Here is a 22,097-nt window from a genome sequence, read left to right as displayed (position 1 = left end):
AAGGCTTCGCGCCTACGGCAAATCTCTCTCAACTCAGTCACAGATCTTATGTCGAGATTTAGAATTTCGTGCCTTATTTCCGGACGAAGGTTATTTCGAAGGACTCTTACTAATTTAAGAGAAGACCACGGCTGTTCAAGCTGATCCATGAGCTCCGATATCCTATCGTAAAAGGAATCAAAAGACTCGTTAGGTTTTTGCTTGGTGCTCCTAACTAGCTCTTCTATGTCACCATCATCCCGGCTTTGTCGGAACTGTAGCCGTAAAGCCGTGCAGAAACTATCCCAACGGACCTCGCCATGAGCTTTGTGGTAACGCCAATAGAACTCATTGGCTTTCCCTTCAAATAGGACACTAGCATTTTTACATAGCATAGTGAAATTGCTAGCTAATGTTTCTCTTGTAAGAGCCTCGACACGATAAATAAAATTGTCCACCGACATTCCTCTCCCCGAATACTTAATCTTCCAACCATTTAGTATTTGCACTACTTTATCGGGTCGATTAGATAAGTCGGATGATGCGCTACGCTGTGAAACTGGAGACTCTAAAAAGATAGGAGCACGACCAGACACAGTCTCAGCTGTAGCAGCCCTATTATATCCAGTCATTAATGGCTGTGAATTGGATGGCTCACTCTGAACGTTACCTACGTTAGAGTTTTGTGATCCTAGCCCTCTAGTTATATTCTCCACTACCACTGTTTGCACTAACTCTGCCATCTTTTCAGACAGAGTACTGAGCAGTCTGCGTTCCATAGCTAGCAGCGTGATAGCACTAGCCGAAATGACGCTTGAATTGTTCTCACCCCTCTCATTTGCATTTGCAATGAATCCTGAGGTTGACGCCAATTCCTCGGATACTTGTTGCTCACTATCCGTGTTTTTCCTATTCTTGGATTGACTTCGAGTTAGTCGATCCTGACTTTCTACTGGTTGTGACGCCTTCGGCCTACAAACCACTTTACAAATCGGACATTGCGCGCTTTTCTTCCAATGTGCTTCTATGCACCGCTTGTGAAATTCGTGGGAGCATGTTGCTCGACATACCTCCGCGGCATTAACTTCCCCGTCACAAATCGGACACACTAAAATAGAGCTTCCTTCGGCTCCTTTTTCCGGAGAACGATCTAACCCCATTTGTACACTTTGGCCAATACAATCTTTAACCAAGAACTATTCGGAAATATTCTGGTTAAATCAGGTTTAACCAAACTTTATAGCGATTGCAACTCAAACTCAAGGAAAAATTTAAAACTGTAATAAGAAATCAAAATTATCACCAAATATATAATATGTTAAAGAGAAAATACGCCTAACTCATCAAAACTTCATAAAGATATATGTTTTCCCTAAGATTTTTTTTGAAAGATTCTTAAACTGAACTTTTTGCTGGATGTCACCCATCGTAGGGTATCGTTAATTATCAGTCTTCTCAGAAATAATAAAATTCTAGGATTAAATTCCAGTAAGATTGGAATCTACCCCAAGGGAAGCAGCTACATTCTTTAAGTCGGCCTTGGCCGGTGGCCTGTTCTAAGCCAGCTCCGTATTCCAGGTCGCGACTGAGAGAAGTAGTATGCCACTGGAGAAAGAAAGAAGTAGAAATTGTAACAACTTTTTCTGGATCGAGCATCTCTCGCAAGTAATGCTTCGATATTCCGTACAGTTTAGTATGATTACGTTTTCTATTTCAAAATGGTGGCTAGTTCAATGACTTGGTGCCTCAAACTGGGCCAGGGTTAGGCCAAAGCCTATTCGCTACCTCTGTATTCCTCAGCTTGAGCAACACCTCATCATCTCTTCTAATTTTTAGGGAAATACTCGCTTGAATATCAATTGTCCGGACAGCTAAGAATACTGACTATCCATACAACTGTATTCCAGGACAATTGAAACTCAGTGAACATTTTTGCAAGTGTAGAATAAAAAAAAAGTCTTGAAAGAAATAGAAAAGGATTTTGAATTTATTCTCTGTGAGTCTCAATGAATAAAATTTTCCATTAAGGCCCCACGTTGGGCGCCACTTTCTTTAATAATAATAATGAATTATAACTGTAGTGTGTAACGATACAAAATGTACAAAAATCGGAGAGTCTGTTCTAGCGGGGCACGCTATAGGATCCGGCTTCTGCTCGTCGGCTTTGGGGGTGGAGGTCTTGCTTGGACGGACTCTATCACTTACCACACATTACTATTATTAAATCCAGAATTGAGCGTGCTTGCGACAAATAGATGGAACAGATAACTAGACCGGAAGAATTCAAAAATAAATTCGGGAAAGAAGAATTGCGGACAGACAGAGAGAAGACTAAAATTTTTTAACAAGACACGGATGTTGTTGTGCTTGTGAGTTGCCCACCCTACCTATGATCACCGGCCGCTAGAGCATTGCTCTGGTGATCCCTTGGACACCCTACATCCGGGTAGACATCAGCTTAGTTCAAACAGAAAGATTAGAATTCCATGATTTAGTTTAATTCATACTTAGCGAAAACAAAATTTTGACTAAAATTAATACGATTTTTAACATGATTTTCCCGTTTCGGAGTTTCAAGCAAACCGATTGGTTATATAAGCGAAATGTTTAGGTAATTTCGACCGGACGTATTGATCAGTGAGCGAAAGTAAGACAATATTTCAATTAATTCAATATATAATTCTATACTTAAAATTAGCAAAGATAATTATAATAATGAGACGGATAAAAATTAAAGTTAATAAAAATTCTAAATTGTAAGATCATGGCAAGCGATACATGTGTTTGTGTGTTAATAAAACTTATTTAAATTAACAATTTTTATAATTTGTGAGTTAGTGAAAGCGTGAACCAAAAATCAGCAAGAATATAAAAAATAAAAATATATGAAATCATACCGTAAACCAAAAATGATTTGTTAATGAGATGAATTTTTTTGGATATTACGAATTTGCGTGTTACGTTAGATATAAAAAAAAAAAATCAGCTCTAATAAATTATGTAAATAAAATTCTTGTTAGGTCGGTTTCGATTGGTTCAATTAGTTGAGAAGATGTTATGTAAATGAATAATGAAAATTGTTATATAAATGTACAAATAAATCACTCACGGCATATCCATCGGCGAAAGATCGATCTCTGCTTAGGTTTGCTGTAAAAGAATTTGTCACCATAGTTTTTCATAAAAGTTGACCTTTTGTGCGAGAATGGTAATTTAAACAAATTGATGGCCAATTTTCTTATCTTTGAGGAAATTTTCACACAAAAAAAAAATAGAAGAAAAATAAAAAAAAAAATTCCTTTTATATTCATACCAATTTAGTTTTCTCGTTTCACTTCACTTTTCTTGCATATTTTTCTTTTAAAAGGTATACACTTCAGATTATTTTTGCATTCACTACTTTTTCTTTTGTCTTTTCTTTCGAAGGGCAATTAAAACTAAAAATTAAAGGATAAAAATTAAATAAAACTATAATATAAAAATAGACATTTTTAATTGGTTTTTAATTATTCGACCAGATTGAGGTTAAGAGAATACCAGTTGAAGGGGAAAGTGCCGCAAGCTTGGCAAAAATAAGGAAAAATGATATAAACTTTTCAAAAATATTCCAACGATGATTTCGGCTCAACAGCCTCAGGCTCTCATGGCTCCGCAACTTCAGACTTCTACGCCCATGCGTACGGCTCGTCTTCCGGCAGAACAGATTGGATTTCTGCTACCTTTTAGGTTAGATAGAATAACGAAGCGGCCATCTTGTTTTCTCACAATTTACTGAAGGGAACTCGGCGATCCTAACCTCCTCGCCTCCGCATGGAGGTCTCCTGAGGTACTTGGTGTGGGCTGCCACCGAACTGCCTATTAAAACAGCCACAATAAATACCCTAGACACAAAACAAAAATCTTCCCCATATTCACCTGCCAACTTCCAGTGGGATTAACACAGAAAAGAATAAAAAAAAATAGTTGCGCCGGCGTTCAGCAGCCAGCAACGGAACTCCAATTAGGCTGTCTCTTTTCGCTCTTTTATTCCGTACGCACTCGTCGTTTCGCACTAAACAAATGTTTTAGATTTGTGTATAAGAATAAATTCACTAAATCCGTCACATCCGAATATTCGGAAACTTACGAGGATTTTTTTTATATAATTTTTGAATAACCAACTCGACTCAGCACTTGCCGCCTTTGCCCGCACCAAAAAAAACTTTTCCCACGGAACGTGATTATATGCGCGTCTGCACTCTACGACGGTTTCGAACGAAAAGAATGTGAGCCACTTAACGTGCATTCCATCTAGGTTACAGGAAATGCAAAACAGATGATATTACAGCTTTCCTAATCATCTCTGATGCAGCTGACCTTGCAGCTTTTCTAAGCATCCCTGATGCAGCTGTTCTTGCAATTCCTCGAAACATCCCTGATGCAGCTGATCTTGCCATTTCTAAGCAGCCCTGCTGCAGCTGGGATTGCAATTTCTAAGACATCCCTGCAACAGCTGATCTTACAATATCTAAGCAGCCCTGCTGCAGCTGGGATTGCAATTTCTAAGACATCCCTGCAACAGCTGATCTCGCAATCTCTAAGCAACCCTGCTACATCTGATATTGCAATTCCTAAGCGTCCCTGAAACAGCTGATATTGCAATGGTATTTCTTAGTTGTTTTATTTTTCCTCTTCAGTCGCCGCTACAACAGCAATGAGGGACTTGGGTCAGTACTGTTGGCATTGCAACTACAGCAACTGGGAGCTCTTTCTACTGTTGCATGCCACCTTCTCAAGATGCCTAACAACACTTTCCACTTACCGAAACAAACTCCAAGTGACAGCTGCATCCACACATTGTACTCATACTTGTACTTCCCCAAAATGCTGTCGACCTGCATACGAGCGTTCCATCAAATAAGTAACTTCCCACAACTCTAACCCTCGTGGCATGAGGTGGCCACGCATGCGTGGCAGCCACAGCCATAGATTTTACCCGTGCCACAACCTCATTCATATCCACCTCCTCATCCTCATCCACATCAACATCCCTATCCCTGTCCGGCTTTCAAGACACCGTCTTGAATTATGAAATGTACAAATTGTGTTAAATAAGTAAGCAGTTGGTGCGTTGCAACACGCTCTCTCATGCATGTGGCACAGCAGACACCGACACCGACACCGAGACCAATACACATATGCACGCCGACATACACGCACAAGTCACGTTGCAGAGGAGCGTAGCTGACTTTTATATTTCATGGCGCTTCAGTCAGCTGGCCAGGCGAATAAAAAGTGCAAGACCACCACGCCAACGGCATGGCTCAATCGCTCCCTTTGGCTTGCCAAAATAAATACTATAGTATGCAAGTATGTACGTGGTACATTCACACGAATACACCCAAAAAACGTCGGAAATTGTTTTTGTATTAGCAGGACGTAACAGGAAGTACGAAATTTCAATTAAAATTCTGTCTAAGCCTCAAGGTGCAAAGACGAAGGAGCTGTCGCAGTTCAGTTGCAGCTCATAAATAATTTGGATAACAGAAAATGTTAAAAGTATAGTTGCTGTCAATCAATGTGCAATCGATGTGCACCGTAAAATGGTGACTATTATTATTCAATTATTTTCAAGTGGAACTTTTCACAAAGCAAAATTACTCAAAATTTATAGCACTAAATATTTTACAAACGACATTTTTATTTGTATACCAGAAACCTAAAATTAAATGCAGGCATTTTACCTGTATAGAAAAAAAATATAGTCAAGTGTGCTCGAAAGTAAGTTACCCGTTAAGGAAAGGTGTTGAGGAAAATCACAACCGAAAAAATTTAAGTTATTTTTAAAGCTATATTTTTATATATTAATTTCTTGAATAAATTTTAAATTTTTTATCGGATCGCATTGCAATTTTTAGCAATCATAAGAACTGACGGTATTTTTTTTTTGTACTGAAAATCGCTTTATCCTTAAAAACACGATGTTTGTTCCTAGAACCGAAAATAAACTGAACCGATAACAAGTGTTGCCAACAAAAATTGTCGCTGTATATCTTGTAGTCTCTGAGATGTAGATGTTCTTAAACACAGAGAGACGAACTTACGAACATGGCTATATCGTCTCGTCTTCGTCGTAATAAAACTCTTAAAGCCTATAGTATGTAGCGAGTATAAAATTTGGTGTAATAATTATTAATAAGCTAACAAATCTAGTTATAATTCTGATACAATTAAATTTAATATTTATATTAACTACGAAATACAAATAAATAGTAAATAAGAATGAAATTTCATATATTAATTATTATAATAATATATGTATAAGCATTCAATATACATATGTATATATGTACATACATAAACCGGAAGTTAGACATATGAAATATTAATAAACAGGCCTCCTACAGTCAACACTTGCTACTGTCTTTCTTACTTTGTACCCTGTTATTCCCCACGAGTATACAAAACAAACCTCGTTACTTAAATCGTTTATTTCGGCACTTTAAAACTCTTTTCTTCCCTGCGAATTCATTGAAATGCATTGTCTGACCATAAGCCACGCCTCTTTGTGTGTATTTGTGTGCGTGCGTGCCTCAAATAGTTGGCACACATTAAATTACAGTAACCCATTCGCGTTTTAAATGCTGAAGGAAACGCAATAAACGCCAACTAAAAGCCACGCCAGCCAGAAAAAAACAACACAAAAAACAGAAACCCGGAAAGAGAACATACTGAAAATTCCAGAGCAAAGTAAAAATGTCGAAAATAAAGGAACACTAAAAGTATTGCAATAAAAATGCATTAAAATGCCTGCGCCAGCAACCAAGAAACTTTTTACTGATTTTCGAGGCGGCGACCTCCCTCATCAGCCAACGAATTGCAGTTTGATGGTGTTGTTATTATAAGGAATTCCCAATACAGAATACTTCATACAATTAGACGCCCCGAAAAGACGGCTATGATATAATATAGTAATTGAGAATTGTGATAATCATTTGTTATATAGTACATACATATTTTTATGGGCAAATCGCTAACATAAATTCCCGACAGCTGCCCTTTCATTCAAAATGGGTGCACGTAATCGTATAACGGATGCTTTTATAATTTATAGTTACACTTGATTTGGGAACTCGTTGTGAGTACGAGTGCGAGTTCTCGTTGCATTCATTGCGTACTCTAAACCAAACGCCTTTTGCCTTCTCTATCCAATGAGCCGGAAATGCCCACTGAGCGATTGCAGACTGCGGCCAATGCTCTTTTAATGCGTTTTTTGGCTTTAAATATCCTGCATACTCGTTATATGTATAAGGAACGTCAATACATATCTATAGTCTCCGAAATTCAAAGTCTATCAGTAACTTTGATAGATATCGTGCAAGTCTTAGTCGTTAGCATTAAATATTATATTTTATTAATTGATGTAGTTGTTTGTTGAAGAGGAAGCAAACACATTTACAATATGACAAATCAATCAGAAGTACAAGTTGTTGACATTACAGAAATTCATGTAAAGCATACATACTTGACTGCACATACAAAAATAAATATAAATGTTTCGTATTTTAACTAATTAAATTATGTAATCAGTTCGCTTGGTAATTGCTTTTAATGCCTTTTCCTAAATTCCCAAACCATTTAATTTTATACAAATATGTAAAATGGTAAATATGTAAATGTCTAAATACTATTTAAATGTATTTCAACGCCACTTGTTGATTAGTTTAATAATTGCACAAGCTACATCGAAAATTACTTAGAATGACACGCAAGCCATGTGTCCATACATCTACATACACTTACCTTCATACATATGTACATATGTGTATGTATGTAAGTAAGTCCAAGTACATGCAAATGTATTTTATAATACATGCAATGCACTCACACATGCACGTATGCACATACTTATATTGTATGTATAAGAGTGAGTGCAAGTGCAACCAAGTAATCAATGAAACACAGGAAAATTGAATTAGTACGTGGGTCGTGGTTGTTTATGAAACAATAATAATATATAAATATATGTTGCTATATTAAAAGTATGAGCAATTATTAATTCATAAAATGTGAGTATGTACACAAATACATACTATACGTGAATGGCATTGTAAGTAATATTAAAAATGAAGCAAATCTGAGATCTACATACATATGTACATATGTACGTGATAGTTCACAATAGTTTTGCATCTACAAAATCGTTCTTCAATTTCTAACCATTCATTTACATAGTATGTACATTTGTAAAGCGTACAGTTGTTCAGAAAATATTTCGAGTAGTGTCGAAACTTAACACAAGAGGAAACAAAAAGTTTCATCAGTGGAACCATAAACACCGTCATACATAGTTATATTACAAGTATCAAGTATAAATCAAGTATAGTATATACTTTGTTTAGCAATATTGAGTATGTACATAGTACAAACTTTGTACCTTATTTTTGTAACTGTGAATGAACATTAAGGAAATACGATTGTCATGCGCTGTTTTCCAACACTGAAATCTAAACTTATTGCGAAACCAAATTGTAACTGAATGAACATTAAGGAAATACGATTAGTCATATGCTGTTTTGTAACACTGAAATCTAAACTTTTTGCGAAATTACATTTTCAACGTGTTGCATAAAACAGTTATCTCAATATTTGTGTTTAAAGTCTACCATTATAGAAAGTTTATCTTACAAAATATTCCTATACAAAAGCAGGCTTTATAGACTAGTACAAAAGCATCCAGTAGAGTTCTGGAATTTTCCGGAAGCACAACAAAAATTTGTGTTCGAGACGAAATCGAATTAATTGTTGAATGTTTCGATTATATGAACTGTACTCGCTTTACTCGCAAAATAAAATGTACAGATCCTCAACGCTTTGGTGTCTCTGTGAGAAGTTGCCGCGCTCAATTCTCCACGTTGCGCCGACTCCCAAGGTTTGGTGCGAGGTGTGCGGTCGACGCAGGCGCCCACAGGCTTGCTCCACCTCGTCCAGTGATGAGGAGAAGCCTGAAGCAGAGCATAGGCAACCAGTGCAACGGGTTGTGGAGGAAACTAATGCGTATGTGATGCCCCAGAAGCTGAACAAGGCGGACAAGAAGCCAAAGCCTGTTTACTTAAACAGCAATTGTCTAAAGTGCGGTCGCCAATCGAAGCCTTCGTCGATAGTTCAGCAAGAACCCAAAGTCAAGGACAGCACCAGCAACAGAGTGTACATGGGTCGCCATGGCCACTACCGGAAGCCAAAAAGATTGCACGCCAAGCGACATGATGAAATGATAAACAACCATGTGGAGCCAATGGCACCACCACCGCCCCCCTCACCACCGCCTTCTAATTCGCCGCCAGTCAACGGTAGTGAATCTGTTTGGGAGCCACCCGACAATAATATGCCCAAACCCGTGGCCTTTGCACAAAATGGATTCACTCGGCCGCCACGTGACCCCCAGCCGGAGAATTTATTTGTGAGCGACTTAATACCTCTGGACAAACCCATCACAGATGTGGCCAGCGGTGCCATCTCGAAGCGACCATCCCTTCATCGCCCTCTGTGCTCCCATTACAGCCGCCCCTTGCCACCGTTGTCGCGTGTGGTATCCCAGATTTTGGTAGATCATAAGGTGCGTGCCAAGGGCGGTGGACTTCCAGCCAAACAAAATGTGTCCAAAGACAGCAGCTGTGCTAGTCAATTCTCACCATTTAATAGCTACGAGGGACCCTCTGAGGATGCGCTTGTCGGACCGGGTGTTCGCCAAATGCTGCTCCAGCCGAGAGCTTTGCATATTCAAAGCCGGAACCATTTGCCCAGCACTAAACTATCCACATTTGATTCGGAGCCAAGCAGTGAGTGCTCCACATCGTCGGCGCATTTCGATATGCCAACGGCCCCACCTGCTGAGCGTCAATGTCACAGTTACACTGCGGGTCCTCCACTTCAAATGCGAGAGATGATGAACGCTGTGGCACTGTCGGGTCTGTCTGACAACAGCGCCTCTAGCAGCAGCCACAAGAGTACCAACTCAACGCTGCCCGGGCGAGAGGAGTCAGTACGTAGTTGCGACGATGAGGAACCGGAGCTTACCAAGAAATCAAATGATGCTGATATGGGTCCCACCGCCATAATGGAAAAACTCCTATGGCTAATAGATCAACATCCAACAGATGATGCAACACCCGATCCGAACTCGTTATTGGCCCAAACAGACGCTTCCTTAATGGATACCCAAGTGAAGTCGGACGGGATTATCGATAAGCATAGTGAATCTGTGAAGGTTCTGCTCCAATTTGTGAACAATCTGCACATTGAAGGCACTAATGAGAATAGTATTCCTTCAACAATACTCAATAACGACATTGAGGACAATTTGCAGACTAGTGCAGATTCTCCCTTGCCAGAATTGCACATTTCCAATGATATGTCTAATGAGTTTTATTTAAATACTTCAAATAAATCTGCTGGCGATGCAAAGTATATTAATGTGTTGCCCAATGGAAATAATGCCAAATACCTAGGAAAAAGGGAGACATCACATCTTACAGGTAACGGCGGTACATCGATATGGTCCTTCATCACAAGATTCTTTAAGGCCAAGCACTACACAGAAACTACAACAGCCTTAGACGATTCTGCAGTAATTTCAATCGTTACAGATGAATTGAAACCACTTAAAAGTGCGGAGAATCTACACTACGGTGCCATAAACCAGTTTCCAAAAAAACACAACTTTCAGGGTAAGAAATCGATAAATCAAATTGTATCATCTAATAGTAATAATAGGAACTGTCGAAAATGTGGCTTACATCGGGCAAGCCAAGTAGAGTACAAGAATAGTTGCGGATTGTATTCTAGTGCTTCCAATGCAAGGCAGACTGCAAGACTATCTATGTCTAACTGCTTAAAGATGCATCATAAGCAAACCATCAAATCAGCACCGAAAACATGCCATGAAAAACATGTCAACACTAAGATGCAAGCTATGAATTTAACCAAACCCTTCGAGAATAAGTATTACTCTGTCAATGAAGAGTCAAAGAAATCGTTTAGCCTCAAAGAACGTATTCAAAATGTTCAACAAAATTCGGAAGAATCTGTAACTACCTCAACAATTTTCGAATCATGCAATACATCAGTAGGATCTGTGCTTGATGGACTAAAGTCTGCACCTCTACCAAGAGATATTGAACTTTTGGCACTCCTGCAAAGAAGACTGATCCACAAAGGGGCAAAGCTTCCAACCGTCTACCAGGTGGCGAGCACCATTGAAACAATTCGCTTTGAGTGCAGTGAGATTATTAAACCCAAGATGACTTCATATACCGTAGAAATGGGGCGTGTAGAATATTGCACACTCGAAAACTTCAGATTAAATAAACATTGCGGCTTAATCGAATTCCGAATTCCTGATATTCGAAAAGTTGTATCAAGACAAGTAAAAGCAAACGAATACAATATTAAGTTTTCGACTACATCAGAATCAAGTAAATATTTTGAAGATTCTTTATTGGAGAGCAATACAACACCTTCAAAACGACAAATGCTTGCAGTGTGGCCAGGTCATGCGTTTAGTTATAGAAAGCGGCGCAAAAAATCGAAAACAATGCAGGAGTTAAAGTCTGCAATAAACGACGACAGATCGGCAGACGAAGATGATAATGCACAAACGGATCATAAGAAAAGAGAAGTGCAGGATACGTGGATAAGCAATGAATTAGTTCAAAAGAAAATCCACGAAATGATGATCAAACCTATTCGTCTTTTAAATTGAATCGAATTTTGGGGCATAGTACTTGGATTAACCTACAATAGCATAGATTGTGTATATATTAAAATAACAGCAATAGAAACAGATTAATATATTTTAAGATAGTATTAAAGGTAATATTGTGTTATGATATATTATGGTTTAATAAGTTATTTGATTTAATTCCCAGAAGATGTGTAGATCTCCACAAATTGTTAAACAAGGAATTGCCTTACGTTACCGAAATCCTGCGGCTGCTGTTTTAAGTATCTTGGTTAGCATTTTTTTCTGGCTGGTTTATTGGCTAGCCCGGTGTCTTATTTTTGTAAGTATTATATTTCTTATATTTTTCATATATTTTCTTATATTTTCACAACATATCCACATTTTTTAGATTGCTGGTTCAACTATTATACTCGGCTTGCTGTTTCCTCAACATTCGTGGCACTTTTTAAATCATTTTTTGGATCAATATCATGTGGAGCAACAGTTTAAAGATGAATTATAAGTTATATTTCTTAAGAATCCATTCGTTGACCATTTATTTAATTAAAAACAAAACAAAAAACGATTTTATTGAAGATTTCTCACATCAGAATTGCCTAGCTTTATTAATCATATCATAATTATTAAGGTGTTTAAACTACTAATTTCAATGTTACTTTCTTTAATTACATTTAAAGTAAATGATCGATCGTACATTAAATATATTGTATAAGTATATTTTCGTATATTGTATAATCATAATTTTGCACATTATAAACATCAATTGCAATCGTTGCTTGCCACTCGGAATCAAATAATATATGAAAACATTTTCTGAGTTGCGTATATTTCTCTAAAATATTAATAGTATTTTTGCATCTTTATGAAATTAAAAAGCTAACACTTTGAGAACTTTTTTAGCCTTCAGCAAACACAACAAAATAAAAAGTTAATCGCTAAAGTGCTTCTGGCCATAATCTTTGTTAACATTATTGTTAGGAAATGTCATGTATTCAGGCACAATATCAGAAAATAATATCAAATACAGTTTCACATGAATTCCTTTGTATTATGCGCGGAAAAGCCCGGCACATGTCATACTTATTTCTGTTTTGGAAATAACACGAATTGTTTCTTCTTGCCTTATAAATTAGCTAGAATCAGATGTGGATTATTTAAATACATTAAGCATAGATTTATTATGATTTTTTTCTTTATTTTTAATTATCAATGTTTTTTCCCTCAGTTGCTCGCAACGTTTTGCACTTCACTTGAACTAATTATCTCATAATCTTTGCTAGAGCTCTCAGAGTCTGATTCCGAATTGCGGGGTGTGCTGCAAGAAAGAAAGTAATCATTAGTGAGTTGTGATACATATAGTGAGCCTATTATTTAAAGCAAATAATACAATTTTTAATGCGAAAGTGTATGTCAAAATATTTTTATTGTGAATTTGTGTATGTATGTATGGGTTATGTTATGTCAAACTAATAAAACTTACTCAGTTAATTGTGAATTGTATTAGTCTTGATTTTAATATCCACACTTTACAAAGTTACTAGAAAACTCAAGAAACTTAAAGCAGACTGCAACCAGAGCTGCTTAAATAAGGTAACAAAAAAATGGTAACCGGTATTCGAGATTGATGGAACTGTTTGGAGTTTATACTCAAATTGTATGTGAGTCACAGATTATATGAATACCACATATACAGATTGGTCCGTATGATAATGAAAACTCTCATTATTTTTGCTTCGATAACAAAATTGATATGTAGTTCTACTTTTTACTATTTTCGTAAAGCTTAACATTTTTTTTAATTGTTAACTGTTTTCTTTAGATTTTATTATTATAATAGAGATTATTTCAATTACGATAAATTTCACTTGGTCCAACAAATTTGCTTCTCGATTACGCACCATCTACCGTTTTGATCGATTATGAAGGAGAATAATGCATGCATTAATAATTCGCAAATCAAAATTAAGTGAATGTAAACAAATATTATGAATAATAACACATAATGTGTCTTGAAATCATACAGTATAATTTATTAAGGAACAATATACACAACAACTAAAGTTAATGTGACATGACTTGCATAAAAGCATATACATACATATGTTTTATATTGAAACCGATAGATCCATAAATTAAATATTCGAGCAAATGCGTTGAAAAACGTTAATGATACGCAAATTGATGCAACCTGCTTACCCAGCTTTGGTATCCTTGGCTTGTGCCGTGGCGTCCAATCGTGACGATGATATTTCGCTCTCATCATTTTGAGTCGCATCACCGCCAACATCATCATCATCCTCTTCATAATCGTCAGCACCAACCTTACGGCGCTTACGCACTTCCATATCGGCATCGTGCTCTTTGATTTGCTCAATTTTTTCCGGTTCAAGTGGCAAGGCATCCGCATCGCCCTCACCGTCACCATCACCATCTACAACAGTATCCTCGGCATCGCTATCTTTCTCCTTTTTCTTCGATTTTGATTTGGATTTCTTTTCTGATTTAGATGATGCTGATGCGGATGTATCGCTTACATAATTACTCTGTAAAAATGTATATTGATAATAATGTCTGCTTATCGAAAAATTGAACTCACGAACCTCATATAGCGGCCAAAATGAAGCAAAGAAACCCACATCTTCGGTCAAATTCGGAAAGATCCAGAAATGCAGTTTGCCGCCAGTCAGAGCCCACACGATCGTAAATATAATTAAACGTACAACGGTCAGAGCCAGTATGAAGACCAGGAATCCGGCTGCGGTTATGGACAAGTAATAGACGCCCTTGCGTAGCATTGGTGGCCATAACGGATACATGCAAATGCCAACGGCGCCCAACAGCAATAAGAAGCCAAATATCCAGTAGTGTAATGGGATGGGATCAAAGATCCAAACATATGCTTCAGAACCATCTACAAATATTTGTTCTGGATGCATGTCCAGGCGGATTTTGCGTTTCTTTTTCTCTTTTTTGTCAGCCACGATGGTTTGCACTCCATTACCACCATCGCCCTCTGGATCGGTATCTTTCTTCTCTGACGATGAGTTAGAGGACTTTGCATTTGATTTACCATCGTTCTTTTCCTTCTCTTTATCCTGCGCTTTGCTAGAGTCCGACTTCTTTTCCGACTTGCCGCGAAGTTCGTCTAATGTAACCGGAACTTTCTTGGCGCGATGGAAGAACTTATGTTCCAGCATAATATCCATAAATTCCACTGCCTGTTCCCTAGTGGTAAACAATGGAGCATCGCCCTCGGCGAATTTGGACTTCATCAGCGCATCGATCGCCTTGCTCGAAGTGAAGTACTCGACGATGTGACTCAGAAACTTCGTTTTCTTTGTCTTCACATTTTTCTTTAGCCATTTTGCCACATTCTTTTCATCTTTTGAAGGCTTTTCCACCTTCTGCTGGCCAGGCTCGGAATATTCCTGTAATCAATGAGGCAAATTAATTAAAAAATTTAAAACTTTGGCAAAATACAAAAACCTCATTTATAGTAAGTCAGTTAAGGCACATTAAAATCTTGTCTTATAACATAATCAATCTGTACCGCAAGTTTTACTTCAGCAACGAATTTTAATGTTCCATTTCAATTTAAATAAAAAATACTTTCATTTTCTAGACAGCAAGTTCTTATTGACTTTTTTTTAATTTACACGAGATATTTCACTGTTTTTCGTTAAGGTAACGAATTTAGGCCACGACACCAATTCCGCATTTCGTCACACTGTACACTTGACTGACATATGTACATACATACATAGATGTTACTACGTTTGTCTGTATCTATGTTGGTATATTTGCATATTGATTATTAATAATACCAAGCCATCGTCGAAGATTTCCTGTTCCTCTTCCTCCTCCTCAACCTCATAAAGATCTCTGTCCGAGAATCGCTCGTCCTCACTCATTGCTACAATTTAAATATATTGTCGATTTTGATAGTATAGTAAATACTACTTTAAGTATTGGGTTGTTTTTATTTTGCCGTGAAATGAAGTGACGTGTAGCAATCGCTAAACAAGTCTAGAAAGTACTAAATCTGAGCTGTAAGCTGTCTGGTCAAACAAGTGGCAATCCACACTCAGCTCACGATCACTATTCAACTCATACATACATTTGTGGTAGAAACTTTCCCCAACTACACCAACAACAAAAAAAAAGAGCACGAGCAACAACAGAATCAAAAAACAAACCGCTGATAAGTGGGTGCATCTGAGAAAGACCAAGCAAGAGACGAGATGAGTCTCAGTGAGAGAGCAAGAGTCAAGAGAGTAATTTCATGATCACCGTTACACCTCATCATAAACAGACGCTCTGTTGACCACCAACACATTGTTGCTTCCACCTCATTCCTTTACAACCGACAACCAACAGCTTTCCAAACCAGCAGTGTTGCCAGATTTTCAAATACGTTTACAAGCCGAGCACAGCTGTTTAATTGTGTGTATTAGAATTGCGTTGAATACTGAGTGCCACCGAACGGGGGTTGTTTATTGCTTCTTTGACAAATAAAGCTGTGTAAATGGAAAATTGTCTATACAAAAGACTCAAAAGTGCACTTTTAAGCGATGATGTGGCAGCAGTAATTTGAATTAGAGAGTTAATAATAGACGCGTGCAGCAGCAGGGGGTTAAACTCAGTACACAGATGCATCTCCCACGCATATTCTCTCATATTTACTCTTGTGTGTGTGTGCGTATACAAAACACCATAATATTCAAAATACACATATGTAGCTGTGCCGCATGGTTTGAATTGAACTTGCCCCCGCTGAAATACGCTGATATGAGTTTAATATACACGTATCAAATCAGCTTAGCATTTTTTGCAATTTAGCTAGGATTTTAGGCCCTATGTTTTGTCGGTATGTCACAGATTAAAATGAAAACAAACACAATAATCATTCCAATTGCACTGTGGCATACACACAGACGCACGCACCAAGCCATATGCACAAAACATACTAAAACGCAGCAATCACGCAAGATATGGAATTTTGTTTTTGCGACGCACGGCTGCGTTCATTAAATTACGTTTTGGCCACAGACTTACATCTTTGCGACGACGTGCACGTTTCTTTTCCGACATTGTTGCTTAACAGCTGCGTAGTATCAGAGGCTTTTAATTGATTCTAAATTTTTTTTTTAATATTTCTGCCACACACGCACGACCGACGAACTTGGCGTACGAAAAGAGGAAAAACAAAATTGTATAAAGCAAATACACAACGCACTAAATAAAGCCAACGAAAATACTGAAATATTCTTGTATTATGAAGGTGAACAGCGTACATTCTTTTAAATGAAACAAATAATTCAGTGACAACCTAAAAAAACAAATGTTAAATTTGATAGTAGTGGTGAAAAAAATGTTATACGGCGTCTAAACATTTTGTAAACTTACAAATATACCATATGAAGTGTCCCAGCTGACAACAATTGGAGTTGCTGTATTTTGACACTCGGCATTAAAACGTATATTTTAGAAATTTTAACTGTGGTTACACTCCGATAAAAAATATAATAAAGTTTTGAATTCTTGTAAAAGTAAATTATTATTTTTCGAAATAAACACATTAAAATTTTTGTATAAACACAAATACTTACATATGTACTTTACAAAATTTAAGTGCTCGATTAATTTGATAGAATAATTGAAACGAAAATAAAGTGAACTAAATTTGTGGCAATGGAACAATAGATGAACATTGACAATACATCTTTGCCCTTTATGGTAATTTTGCGATCCTCATAGACGGAATGCCGCGACGAATGTCCAAACAAACAGACGACAATGCAGTAGATGACCATCATCTTACTTACAAATACGCAAACTCGCTGGGCTCGCGACAAACTGTTGCAGGACTTGCTATCTCGCCATTTCCCGGTCAACGGATGCCAAAGCCCCCAATTGATCCACAACACTTCGAACGAGGATAAGAATCTTTCGCGCCACTTCTCGACTACGCGATTATCTCCAAACCTAAGAACCATCGACGAGCTGAGGATGAGAAACTTCTGGCGCACCCATCGATTGACTATAAACACTTGGCTCATCTGATGCTGCAGATCCACCAACTCGATGCGTCGCAGAAACCAGCTAGGATAGCGTCCCGCATTGTTGTGAGCAACCGCAATTCGAGTTGGAATACGAATGTCACGTGTACGAATCAGAAGCACGTACGTGGAATTCCGAGTTAGCTGAGGATGCTCTGGATCCTGCATGATTGTGAACTGTAATTCGGCCCGTTGAGTGGTCTGAAAGATGAGACGCACCGTAGCCGTAGTTTGGGCATTGATGCGTCCACCAGTCTTCACAAATATCAATAGATCATGTACATCCCGACCAGATTCTGTGTTCAAGCCGCTCATATCACAAATGACCGCCTTGGTGGGACGCTTATTGAACCAAATGACCAGCACCAGCAGCCCAATGAAAATCAGTGTAAAGATTACGATATAGAAAACAAGCAACACCATATTCATGTCTATACGATCCGCGTCCAATGGCACTGCAGTGGCTGGGATATGATATACATAGCTGGTATAGGTGCCCAGCACAGTGCATTCGCAATGGAGAGTGCCCTTCTTCTGGAACTCCAGTATGGGATAGCATTGGTCGTGGGACCAGTGCTGCGAGCTCTCTGACAAACTGTATTTCCAATAATCACAGCTGCGCTCCTGGAATACAAATGCATAGCTAGCCGGACCATTGGGCACCGGCGTGTCTTCGTCTTCATGGTAATCCCCTGCACCATTGATCTGGAATGCCATATAGGCCCGTTTGGTTTCAGGGCATTTATTGCGAATGAGCATGATCTTGTTGCTTGAATTGGAGGGCACAAAGCAACTGGCCCTGGACACTTTATCCCTCCATGATCTTGGTCTGGCCCCGATGTAGAGCAGCACTTGCAGTTCATGTGATGACTCCTTAAAGCGCACCGTTACCATCGCATGGCCCTCAATACTAACGCGATACAGGCGCACCTGTTGCATGTAGTTCACTGTGCCCGACTCCAGACAGTGAATAAATCTTCCCGCATCCGAGATCACATATTCATCCTCCTCATCATCTAAATTAGGTTTACGGCCCTTATTTTGAGGCTTGGTATCTGTGTTGCGATTTAAATATATTAAGTATATTGTGTTATGAGAATTACTTTTCGAAACCATTAATACACAAACCATCCGATGGGAAGATGAGGTCATCGTCCTCCTCCACCGCCTGGCTACGTGCGACATTCTGGCTAAAGTCTATGCCTAGGTCACCCGTCATGTCACTTTTTACATTTATCTTTGTCATATATTTGGCACCTGCACCTGAAATATGAGAGATTAAACAAACAAAATCGTAATAGAAATTGCAATCGAAGCGCTTACTAATAGAGTCGTTTTTGTCCAGGGCTGGTTTGTACTTGCCCACAGTAGTCACGAATCGAATGTCGCTGTCGGATAAGCGGCGCTCCTCCTTGAACTCGTCTTCATACACATAGATGCGCACAGAGAGCAGCACGGCACTGGGTTGCTTCTCCTCTGGGTACCACCAATAAAGTTCGCGTGTTGTCGAGAGGACCTTAAGGCAAATGTAATTGGTCTCAGGTTCCTTGGTTTCCTGCAATAGTTCGGGTGAGAAAAACACAACGTGCATGCTATCGCTAGTCTTGATATTGTAGTGGCGATTTGCTTCAATATAAAAACACTGAATTTCTAGGGAAACGGCCTCCAAACCTACTTCAGAGGGATCCCCTTGCAAACCATGTTGTCGAGCCAAGTCTAGGAATCGATAGAGCCGTTCCGTTTCCCACTTGGCATTCAACCAGCGTAGCGAACGGTTCTTAGCCTCCTCATCGTCGAAAGCATTTATCTCCTCCCTGAGTCGATCAATAACATCCTGTTGCAGTTTATTTTCATTGATTGCTTTGCGATATTCATCGTATATATGTTGCGGTGGACGTGGAATTTTCCGATTAATGCGATCCATCATCTCGTAGACGGTGACACAAGCAACAGTCACATTAATATATGGTTGCTCAGTCATCTCTATTCGCCCTCTATTGTTGTACAGTGTTTGAAAGTTTTCGTTTAGTTTGGCCAACGTTTTGGTCAACAAGTTATGCTCCCGGATATTAATGGGCGTAAACCTCTTACCGAAGGTTTGCGTTAAGTTGGCCAACTTGCCGAGCGTAATCAGAGATTCGGGATAAGCGTTCTCAAAGGCTCGCATCAATACCTCACCACCTTCAGCAGTATTGAGGCGGCAAGCCAACGATTCGAGTGTCTGGTAAAATTGCATATTTAAACCACGATCCATCATGTCTACAATATCGTTCGGCTCCTCTGTGATGTATTGCCATATCTCCTCTGGGGTATCGATTACAGGATCTTCAAGTGGCGTCACTTCTACATCCACGAAATTCGTGCGGCACGTAAGCAAGCTATCGCATATCAGCACCTTGATCTGATTCACATTATGTGGCAGATGCACTGGGCAATTGCATTGCAAGCATTTGTTGAGCAACACACGATCGGCATAATAGAAAAACTCGATGGGTTTATGGTCAGTTACATAGTCGCTGCAACAGACAAAAAAAGGAGTCCTGGCCTCAACTCCGGCTTTTGGGTTCACTTCACACGTGCCGCCTACAGGAACCACTGTCTTCATTAGGTCCGTCTGATCCTCTCCCTTGCGTCCATCTTCCAGCTGCAAGACTACCCTAATGGTGGCCATCGTTCCCATCGTACGTACATGCATCGTCATATTCTCAGAGCTGAGGGTATACTGGTCGCCAACATACCATGCATATTTGATGGTCTGAGTGCCACAATTCAGGCACCTGGCCCTAAGGCGCACCTTGTTTAATGGGTTGTATTGACGGTTGGCGCAATTCGACATGCAAACAATCGTCACATGCAGTACTCCGTAGTTAACCATTTGTACCGATTGGGATGCCTTTGACTTGATCATTCGATTGTTATTGGCAGCCACCGTCAATGTGAAATCGTATTGACAGTTGACAAGAAATTTATCCCTGGGTATTACAAGTTTTGAGCCTATAGGCAGAGAATTCGATTATATGTATGCAAGACTCGATCAAATTCAGAAATTCTATATTAAAGGGCACCTTTAAACCCCATTGGCGATCTACAAAGCCGATTTGTATAATCGTCTTCTGATGTACAGGTCCAGTGATAAGCTTTAAATTGTCGAATCTTCTTGGGCTTAGAGTAATCGCGACTAGATGATCCATCCATTAAAAGTGCGTCTGCTACATTCGCTTCGCGATGTCGACCACCGTGAATAATTGCCTCGACCTTGGATTGTACCATTTCCACATAGCAACGGGCCATGAAGGGAATGCCTTCATAGACGCCCTGAGGTTTGATCACGAAAAGATTTCGCCAGAGCTCATGAGCAGCTGGCACTTGAGTCAGGCTGAAACGCTTTAAAGTAAAAATCATGCGTTGATTCCGAATTGAATACAATAATTCTGCAAACAAATACTTTCTGAAATAACGGCATTGTTGTTCAAGCAATCCAAACTCACCCGTCTCGGACAGATCGTAAATGGTCCACGTTAATGTCACATTATGAATTTTGCATTTCTCCTTGAATATCGTAGTAATTGATGTGCTGCGAGTTGGGATAACTTCCTGGGGATTCTGAGCAACGCCGCAATGAATCATCTTTAACAATGGAACACAGTAATTAGGCAGAGTAACCTTGAAAGCAACCTCTACAGTAACTTCGGGGATCATGGGTTTTTTAGGAATCACTGCCGTCAGAGTCATTAGATCGTCGTCAGTATCCCAGAATATTGATGCAATTTTTGCAAAATATGCAGTTTCGTAAAGCACAGGTTGTGGTGGTTTTATTTGAAGCTCCTTCAAAACATTGCTAATGCGGCGCGTCTTCTCGAACTTAGGTGGCATTGTCTGTTCATCAGCACTGAGCAGAAGATAGGCCAACAGGTAGCTCTTTGCGTAAAGACGTAGTCGTACAGTATCTCTTGGAAATACGGACATGGCCATCACCACAAACGTCTCCTTTCCATATGGCACTTCGCTATTCATGTACACTTGTAGATTCATCAAATGCAACACATCGTGATCCCTATAGGCGGCTCTAGTTGTGATTGCTATTAGAAGGAGCAAAGCCATGCTCCGCCATATTTGCAGCCACATGTCAGTCAAGCTTAGGAAAGAGAATTAATAAATTCTCTTATCTGAAATCCTTGTAACTCTAATATTTATACTACATATTGAAAGGCAACTCCGTCTCCAAATATTTTTAAATTGTCAAAATCACAGGCGAATAAGCATTTACAGTTAATACGTAGCAATAGCTACAAATTAGGGAATTGTAGTTAAAAATTAAGGTTTCTTTTATTTATTAT

General features: G+C 38.9%; 3 protein-coding genes and 1 long non-coding RNA gene across 12 annotated transcripts; 1 reads left to right on the top strand and 3 right to left on the bottom strand.

Moving 5' to 3' along the window:
* Positions 1 to 3,462: 3,462 nt before the first annotated feature.
* Positions 3,463 to 4,336, bottom strand: LOC132793742 (uncharacterized). The gene is made up of 3 exons (XR_009633146.1): positions 4,106 to 4,336; positions 3,895 to 4,030; positions 3,463 to 3,834 (listed from the first exon to the last, which is right to left on the bottom strand). It is a non-coding gene; the product is annotated as an uncharacterized LOC132793742 (long non-coding RNA).
* A 4,030-nt stretch (positions 4,337 to 8,366) lies between these two features.
* Positions 8,367 to 13,090, top strand: LOC132798962 (uncharacterized). Of its 7 annotated transcripts, XM_060811006.1 has the most exons (4): positions 8,367 to 10,493; positions 10,605 to 11,829; positions 11,886 to 12,020; positions 12,090 to 13,090. In XM_060811006.1, the coding sequence occupies exons 1-2, from the start codon at positions 8,768 to 8,770 to the stop codon at positions 11,717 to 11,719; spliced, it is 2,841 nt and encodes a 946-aa protein (XP_060666989.1). In that variant the 5' UTR covers positions 8,367 to 8,767; the 3' UTR covers positions 11,720 to 11,829; positions 11,886 to 12,020; positions 12,090 to 13,090. The 7 variants fall into 7 exon arrangements, with proteins under 7 accessions (XP_060666989.1, XP_060666988.1, XP_060666987.1 ...); XM_060811005.1 differs by having other exon boundaries at positions 8,367 to 11,829; positions 11,889 to 12,020; XM_060811004.1 differs by having other exon boundaries at positions 8,367 to 11,829.
* LOC132798965 (translocation protein SEC62) lies at positions 12,861 to 16,915 on the bottom strand. 2 transcript variants are annotated; one of them, XM_060811015.1, is made up of 4 exons: positions 16,757 to 16,915; positions 14,302 to 15,129; positions 13,898 to 14,244; positions 12,861 to 13,016 (listed from the first exon to the last, which is right to left on the bottom strand). In XM_060811015.1, the coding sequence occupies exons 1-4, from the start codon at positions 16,790 to 16,792 to the stop codon at positions 12,923 to 12,925; spliced, it is 1,305 nt and encodes a 434-aa protein (XP_060666998.1). In that variant the 5' UTR covers positions 16,793 to 16,915; the 3' UTR covers positions 12,861 to 12,922. The 2 variants fall into 2 exon arrangements, with proteins under 2 accessions (XP_060666998.1, XP_060666996.1); XM_060811013.1 differs by lacking the exon at positions 16,757 to 16,915 and adding an exon at positions 15,526 to 15,741.
* A 324-nt stretch (positions 16,916 to 17,239) lies between these two features.
* LOC132798961 (uncharacterized) lies at positions 17,240 to 21,982 on the bottom strand. Of its 2 annotated transcripts, none has more exons than XM_060811002.1 (5): positions 21,249 to 21,982; positions 20,826 to 21,191; positions 19,084 to 20,754; positions 18,883 to 19,023; positions 17,240 to 18,815 (listed from the first exon to the last, which is right to left on the bottom strand). In XM_060811002.1, exons 1-5 carry the CDS (start codon positions 21,883 to 21,885, stop codon positions 17,341 to 17,343), a joined length of 4,290 nt encoding a protein of 1,429 aa, XP_060666985.1. In that variant the 5' UTR covers positions 21,886 to 21,982; the 3' UTR covers positions 17,240 to 17,340. The 2 variants fall into 2 exon arrangements, with proteins under 2 accessions (XP_060666985.1, XP_060666986.1); XM_060811003.1 differs by having other exon boundaries at positions 18,889 to 19,023.
* Between the last annotated feature and the right edge of the window lie 115 nt (positions 21,983 to 22,097).

Source organism: Drosophila nasuta, chromosome 2L, assembly GCF_023558535.2.
Source record: "Drosophila nasuta strain 15112-1781.00 chromosome 2L, ASM2355853v1, whole genome shotgun sequence".
Taxonomy (NCBI): domain Eukaryota; kingdom Metazoa; phylum Arthropoda; class Insecta; order Diptera; family Drosophilidae; genus Drosophila; species Drosophila nasuta.
This window is presented reverse-complemented; position numbering and strand designations above follow the sequence as displayed.

Bases quoted from the DNA above. Each gene is read 5' to 3' on its own strand.
- LOC132798962 (XM_060811005.1), top strand. From the start codon at position 8,768: ATGTTTCGATTATATGAACTGTACTCGCTTTACTCGCAAAATAAAATG.
- LOC132798965 (XM_060811013.1), bottom strand. From the start codon at position 15,612: ATGAGTGAGGACGAGCGATTCTCGGACAGAGATCTTTATGAGGTTGAG. The intron at 15,130-15,525 runs GTATTATTAATA...CATTGATTACAG, and splicing joins AAATCTTCGACGATGGCTTG to GAATATTCCGAGCCTGGCCA. The intron at 13,017-13,897 runs GTAAGCAGGTTG...TCTTTCTTGCAG, and splicing joins GCCAAGGATACCAAAGCTGG to CACACCCCGCAATTCGGAAT.
- LOC132798961 (XM_060811002.1), bottom strand. From the start codon at position 21,885: ATGTGGCTGCAAATATGGCGGAGCATGGCTTTGCTCCTTCTAATAGCA. The intron at 20,755-20,825 runs GTGCCCTTTAAT...CTCTGCCTATAG, and splicing joins ATCGCCAATGGGGTTTAAAG to GCTCAAAACTTGTAATACCC. The intron at 18,816-18,882 runs GTATTAATGGTT...ATCGCAACACAG, and splicing joins CTTCCCATCGGATGGTTTGT to ATACCAAGCCTCAAAATAAG.